This window comes from Brachyistius frenatus, unplaced genomic scaffold, assembly GCF_029030835.1.
Source record: "Brachyistius frenatus isolate BFR_SWC_R1_liver_20210118 unplaced genomic scaffold, ASM2903083v1 Contig_184, whole genome shotgun sequence".
NCBI lineage: Eukaryota > Metazoa > Chordata > Actinopteri > Embiotocidae > Brachyistius > Brachyistius frenatus.
The window spans coordinates 317501-324599 of NW_027210783.1; the positions used below are offsets into that span (position 1 = coordinate 317501).

Consider the following 7099-nt stretch of genomic DNA (forward strand, 5'->3'; position numbering starts at 1 on the left):
ACAGTATGTGGCACTCCAGAGTTTGGAGCATTATGAACAATAATAACAATAATAAAACATTCTTATTCATAATAATGATGTTCCGCTTACTTTAAACGTGTATAATGTTTGTTTTTATGTTTTATATGTAAAATATTCCACTGCAATTCTATTTTGTATGAACAAAGCTGCCCCCTAGAGGCTGAATCGTTCACCACAACGCTGCTAAACTGAAGTAAAACCGACATCAGAGCGCCGCCACCAACATGTCCCCCCACGTGTTCAGTAGAGATATGGACTCTGTGCTTCCTGTTTCTCACTTGTACCTGATTCTTTTTTATTTTTTTTCTGAAATTAAATGTGATTTGTCAGTAAAGCTATGTTGTCAAAGCGCTCCTGAAGGTCTGCATCTGTTAAATGTGGTTCATTTTCACTTTAACAGCAGCTGTAAACAGTGAAACGTGAAACAGATGACTCCACGATGTCAGTTGTGAACTTCACTAATTTATTGAGTCTTAATTTAAACTATTTTTGATCATTTTAACTTTTTAGACACTTAAGTTTATATTTTTTTATATCTGTTTTAATCTCATAATTTAGAATCTTTAAAATTGTATTTAATCGCTATGCCACAATTTATCTAAACTTTTAAAACTTTACAATTTAAATCTTAAACTTTTTTTAATGTATTTTTTGTAAACGTCATAATATTTTTTTTTTTTTCATGTTATTTAAAAAAAGTTCAATTTCAAATCTCATGTTACTTTTTCTTTAAAAAATTATATTTAACTTTTTAATTTTGTGTATATATGTCATCTAGATTTTTAATGTCATATTTTAGATTTTTATATCATAATTTTTTTTAAATCTCTAATAATACAAAATCTAGTTTTTTTTGTCATTTGTACGTCATAATTTAAATGTTTTTAATACATTTTTCAAAAATGTCATAATTTCTAAATCTAATTTTCAATCTATATTTAAAAAAAATGTCATGGCATAATGTTTTGTTAATCTCATAATTTGTAATCTTTAACTCAATCTACAAAATTTTAAAAGTTATGTCAAATTTCAAACTTTTTCAACTCATATTTTCTTATATCATATTTTTAGCTGATATCATAATTTTAATCTTAAGATTTTTTTCTTACGTATCCTAATTCTTATTATGAATATATGTATATATAATTTAGTGTTTATTGTTCGTTTCTGTGGTGGAAGTGGCGCCGTGTTGTTTGTGCCTCTATTGTCCGCCAACCACGTGACTGATGGGGGAGGAGGAGGAGGAGGAGAAGGAGGAGGAGGAGGGAGGGGACGTAAGGGGAAGGGGGCGTCTGAGATTCTTCCCGGTGACGTTTAAGGCGTAAACACGGGGAACGGAGAGGAGAAAGGCGGAGAGCTGCGGCAGCCCGGAGCGGACCGGTGTGAACGGGCCTCCGGCGGCCGGATTGATCGATCGGTGATCGGTGATCGGGGCTCCATCGATCCGCGCAGCGTCAGTTTTCGGGCGGAGGAGGGATGCGTTGCCTGGTAACAGAAACAGGAGCGAGGATGAAAACAGGCCAGTGAACCTCTTCGGCTTCATCTCTCCGTCATTCAGGGTTTGTTTTGACATTATTTTAAACGTTTTATTAAACGTAATTAAAAGTAAATGAAAATGAATTCAATGAACTGCACTTCGAGCTAATCATGAATCAATAAATATTTGATGTCTGAAAGGCAGGAAACGGGCTCCACGTCCATGTTCACGTCAGATTAAAGGAGTATTTGACTGCATTTAATGTGTATTTTAGTGGCTGAGGATCCAACAGCTGAAATGTTTTGTTTTTTTAAACATATAAGGACTGTTTGGACTTGATGCTTGAGCCCACCAGCACTTTTGACAGCAATATTTACCACAAAATTCAGTTTATTTCAAGTTTTGTGCTGCATATCAGCAGATTTTTCTTTATTTTAGATGCATTGAAATTTTCATTCAATTAATTTGAATTCTTTAAACATGAATCAAACTTTCCAGGTCACATCACATGCAAGGTGTTTTTTTTTGTTTTTTCCAGATTCATACGCTTTTATTTTGAAAGAATAAATCAGTGCCTGGTTTTTGTAAAATCTCCTCACAGGTCTTCCACACTCACCTGTGTCACCTGCCTGTGGTCTGCGGTTCGGGATGCGCCTGTAGTCGGCGCTCAGGGTGAAGCCGCCGTCATGCCTTGTTCCTGTGCAGAGTGGAGGAGGTGGATCCGCCCGCTGGTTCTGGTTCTGTACGCCCTGCTGCTGGTGGCCGTGCTGCCGCTCTGCATCTGGGAGCTGCAGAAAGACAAGGTACACCTTCGACCAAATTTGGTCGTTCCGGCTCCGTAGACTCCCATTCAACTTCTCTCATCAAATCCAAAGTGAATAAAATGTGTCCATCAGTTATCTCGGTGTTGTTAGCTAAAGTCACTCCTTCTTCTTAGTTTTCTGGAGGTCCATCTGAAAATAATCCCTCATTCATTAGAAAAGAAGATTCAAGAAGACCTGTTTTTGGGGGCGTGTCTGTTTGATTGACAGGCCTGCGGTGCAGTCAGGTTACAGTTATCGGTGGGCGGGACGTAGTATCGTCATGGTTTCCGATCAGATCGGTCAGATCCACCGCTGGCTCCTCCCCCCTTATCTCGTCCAAATATGGTCACTTCCTGCTACTGGTCGCCACTTGTTTTTGTCTCTCTGTCTCCCCCTGCAGGTCGGGACTCACAATAAAGCCTGGTTCATCGCCGGCATCTTCGTCTTTCTGACCATCCCCATCTCTCTGTGGGGGATCCTGCAGCACATGGTGCACTACACCCAGCCCGAGCTGCAGAAACCCATCATCAGGTCCAAAACACATATCACACACATGTCGACTGTCCCTTTAAGAAGAATTATTGCCGTTGTCATGACGCTCCTCTGTCTCTGGCTTCCTCCACCAGAATCCTGTGGATGGTGCCGATCTACAGTTTGGACAGTGTGAGTCATTATGACACAAACACAAACACACACAGAGACATCCAGTGTGTGCCACTACGTTGCCGTGGCGACGGGAGCTAATTGGAATCGATGGGGCAGCGTCGCTCAGACAGTTACAGCCTCGTATCAGAGGCGCTGACATGCTGTCTGTTTCACGTGAACTGAATCTTTTAGTTTTGCTCCATCATGTGGGTTTGTTAGAAATAATCCTCTGCTTCTTCTCCATCTCCTCCTCCTCCTCCTCCTCCTCCCGTGCAGTGGCTGGCTCTGCGGTACCCCGGCCTGGCCATCTACGTGGACACGTGCAGGGAGTGCTACGAGGCCTACGTCATCTACAACTTCCTGGTGTTCCTGCTGAACTTCCTCAGCAACCAGTACCCGAGCCTGGTGCTGATGCTGGAGGTGCAGCAGCAGCAGCCGCACCTTCCACCGCTGTGCTGCTGCCCGCCGTGGGCCATGGGAGAGTAAGAGGGGGGCTGGTGGTGGTGGTGGATGGGTGGGTGGAGGGGGGGGGCAGTACATGATGACTGGATGAACGTTAAACTGTTTGTGTCTCTCTGCCAGGGTGCTGCTGTTCAGGTGTAAACTGGGAGTCCTCCAGTACACCGTGGTCAGGCCCGTAACCACGGTGATAGCACTGTAAGTTTCCCCTCCATCACCATGGTGATAGTGTGATAAGTTCCCGACTGTAAACACAGTAAAAGCGCGGGAAGATTAAAAACTGTAAGCCTGGTGGTAGTGCTTAAAAATGTCCTTCGGTCACCATGACGACAGGACTGTAAGTTTCCTACTGTAACCACACGTAAGCACTATTACACTGTAAAAACAGGTCTGAGCACTGTAACACTGTAAAAACAGCCATGAGCACTATTACACTATAAAAACAGGCGTGAGCACTATTCACTGTAAAAAAAATAATACATGAGCACTATTACACTGTAAAAAAAATACATGAGCACTATTACACTGTAAAAAAAAATACATGAGCACTATTACACTGTAAAAAAAATACATGAGCACTATTACACTGTAAACAAAAACAAAAAAAGAGCACTATTACACTGTAAAAAAAATACATGAGCACTATTACACTGTAAAAAAATACATGAGCACTATTACACTAAAAAAATACATGAGCACTATTACACTGTAAACAAAAACAAAAAAAGAGCACTATTACACTGTAAAAAAAATACATGAGCACTATTACACTGTAAAAAAAATACATGAGCACTATTACACTAAAAAAAAATACATGAGCACTATTACACTAAAAAAAATACATGAGCACTATTACACTGTAAAAAAAAATACATGAGCACTATTACACTGTAAAAAAAATACATGAGCACTATTACACTGTAAACAAAAACAAAAAAAGAGCACTATTACACTGTAAAAAAAAATACATGAGCACTATTACACTGTAAAAAAAAAATACATGAGCACTATTACACTAAAAAAAATACATGAGCACTATTACACTGTAAACAAAAACAAAAAAGAGCACTATTACACTGTAAAAAAAATACATGAGCACTATTACACTGTAAAAAAATACATGAGCACTATTACACTAAAAAAAATACATGAGCACTATTACACTAAAAAAAATACATGAGCACTATTACACTGTAAACAAAAACAAAAAAAAGAGCACTATTACACTGTAAAAAAATAATACATGAGCACTATTACACTGTAAAAAAATACATGAGCACTATTACACTGTAAAAACTGTAAATCAGCGTTTCCCTCTGTCTGCAGCATCTGTCAGCTCTGTGGGGTTTATGACGAAGCAAACTTCAGCTTCAGAAACGCCTGGTCCTACCTGGTCATAATCAACAACATATCACAGCTGGTAAAGACGCATCACACACAGCACGATGTCATAATGTTACATAGTCCCAAAACACATCTAAAATAAAAATAAAAAATAACCTGCTGATGTTATTCTTGAAGCCGGGCTGAGAGTCAGTCACGAGTTAAAACTACATTTATATGTTTAAATGCATTTTTTTTTTCTAGCACAATCAACATTGTCAACAAGAGTCAGGTATGTTCTTCTGTTAAGATACTCGTCTCCTCGTTGCAGTTCGCCATGTACTGCCTGGTGTTGCTCTACCGGGCGCTCCGGGAGGAGCTGAATCCCATCCGGCCCGTCGGGAAGTTCCTCTGCGTCAAACTGGTCGTGTTCGTCTCCTTCTGGTAAGAACGACACGACGATCGGACGTCATCTTTGCCTCTTTTCTTTTCTTTTTTTTTTAACCGCTCGATGACGGCGGACGTGCTGATGTGCGCTTGTCGTCTTCAGGCAGGCCGTTTTCATCGCCTTCCTGGTGAAAGTCGGCGTGATCTCCGACAAACACACCTGGGACTGGGACAGCGTGGAGGCCGTGGCCACCGGACTGCAGGTACGAACGGAGAGTAGCCGAGAAAAAAACCCAGAAAGACAACAGACGAAGACACGAATAACTGCACTCATTAAATCTGATCACTAAATGTGTGAGATGGAAAGAAACCAGGATGTCTGACGTAAACCGAGTCATCGTTTGGTGTTGCTACGTTAAATAAACACTGAGTCATTAACCGACGACGGATTAACCCAAACAGGACTTCATCATCTGCATCGAGATGTTCCTGGCCGCCATCGCTCACCACTACACCTTCACCTACAAGCCCTACGTACAGGTAAGTGCTCCGTCCGTCCGTCCGTCCATCAACGACTCGGCGTATTACTTTAGTCCCGTTTATCCGTCTGTCCTGCGTCCGTCCAGGAAGCGGAGGAGGGCTCGTGTTTCGACAGCTTTTTGGCCATGTGGGATTTCTCTGACATCAGAGCTGATGTCACGGAGCAGGTCCGCCATGTCGGTGAGTGTCGGCGTCGGATTTGCACGTCACCAAACTTGGAAATTGCAAATAATTCATTTATTTTCAGTATTTCATTTGACTTTTGATGTCACTTTGACGTCATTTCAAGTCTTAATTTAACTCAGTTTTTAATAAAAACATTATAGATTGTAGTTTTTTATAATCTACTAGTGTAAGATTATTACCCCCCCCCTTCCTCCCCCCCAGGTCGTACGTTCCTGGGTCGTCCCAACAAGATGTACTTCGGCGCCGCAGCTCGACCCGAACACACCGAGCACACCGGCCTCCTCAACGCCACCTCGCAGGACCTCGTCGCCGCGGCAGCCGCGTCGATGCCCTCCTCCCCCTCGTCCAGCGGGCGGTACCAAGGGCTCGGACACACCCCCGCCCCTCACTCCATCTCCGCCCCCGCGGGCTTCACGTCCGCCTCCTGGGAGGACGACAGCGACGGCTCGCCTCCGGAGACGGCCGGCGGGAAATAACGACCGACGCGGCGACGAGGAGACAAAGAAAACTCTCCGATTCTGTATTTGAGTCGGAATAAAAACTCATCTGAACTTTCCGAACCATGTATGTAAGAAAAAAAAAGCACTCAGTGATGTCAAAGCCATGTTTGTTGCAAAACTTTAATATTATTTGAAAATAACTGCTCAGATTTAAATGTTCGAAATCCGTATTTTGATGTCAGATAATGTACTTTTGATAAATGTGTGTATGTTGGAGTTGTGGCCAGCAGGGGGAGCCGGTCGCTCCCGAAGTGTCCTCCAGCTGCTTTAACTATTTGTTCGAACTCAATAAACGCAACATGCCGAATTCAATCTCCACAAACTGCGGTTTTAATCCTCCGACAACTCACAGCAACGTCTCATGTTCCCCCTTGAAAATATAAATAACTAAAACAAACACAGTCGATCGCTGGATCCCTGATTCAGGTAAGAAATATCAACTACTGGAGGCAGAAGATCTTTCAGGGTGGAGCTCATGTTCATCCGCCACGCAAACTAGTTCCCAACAAACGCGTGATTGCAAAAAGCCGCAGCGTCCCGTTAGTTCATGAAACTTTGAAACCTTTGAGGTGTTTTTTAAAAAAAAGTTTAAGATTGACATCTTCAGTTAGGAACCAAATGAAAGTCTTAAAGACTTCAGAGTTTTTTTGTTGTTGTTTTTTTTCCATGGGATTTGTTGACCAACAAAAATATCTAATACTCTTCATGAAAGAAGAGTTTAAAACTCTGTTTGGGGAGGTGAACGTATGAGGATGTGT

General features: G+C 41.9%; 2 protein-coding genes across 3 annotated transcripts in view; both read left to right on the forward strand.

Annotated features, from left to right (window-relative positions):
* The window catches only part of LOC138632455 (endothelin receptor type B-like), a 6091-nt gene extending 5707 nt beyond the window's left edge, over positions 1-384 (forward strand). Inside the window, exon 7 of the mRNA XM_069718029.1 lies at positions 1-384. This exon is cut by the window's left edge and continues 224 nt beyond it. The gene's annotated coding sequence lies outside the window, so the exon portion shown is untranslated.
* A 932-nt stretch (positions 385-1316) lies between these two features.
* On the forward strand, positions 1317-6648 carry LOC138632427 (transmembrane protein 184C-like). Of its 2 annotated transcripts, none has more exons than XM_069717985.1 (12): positions 1317-1580; positions 2100-2301; positions 2702-2832; positions 2928-2964; positions 3223-3428; positions 3529-3603; positions 4732-4825; positions 5060-5172; positions 5279-5378; positions 5578-5655; positions 5742-5835; positions 6043-6648. In XM_069717985.1, exons 2-12 carry the CDS (start codon positions 2185-2187, stop codon positions 6315-6317), a joined length of 1320 nt encoding a protein of 439 aa, XP_069574086.1. In that variant the 5' UTR covers positions 1317-1580; positions 2100-2184; the 3' UTR covers positions 6318-6648. The 2 variants fall into 2 exon arrangements, with proteins under 2 accessions (XP_069574086.1, XP_069574087.1); XM_069717986.1 differs by having other exon boundaries at positions 1317-1540.
* The last annotated feature ends 451 nt before the right edge of the window (positions 6649-7099 follow it).

Bases quoted from the DNA above. Each gene is read 5' to 3' on its own strand.
- LOC138632427 (XM_069717985.1), top strand. From the start codon at position 2,185: ATGCCTTGTTCCTGTGCAGAGTGGAGGAGGTGGATCCGCCCGCTGGTT. The intron at 2,833-2,927 runs GTCCAAAACACA...TTCCTCCACCAG, and splicing joins CTGCAGAAACCCATCATCAG to AATCCTGTGGATGGTGCCGA. The intron at 5,173-5,278 runs GTAAGAACGACA...TGTCGTCTTCAG, and splicing joins GTCGTGTTCGTCTCCTTCTG to GCAGGCCGTTTTCATCGCCT.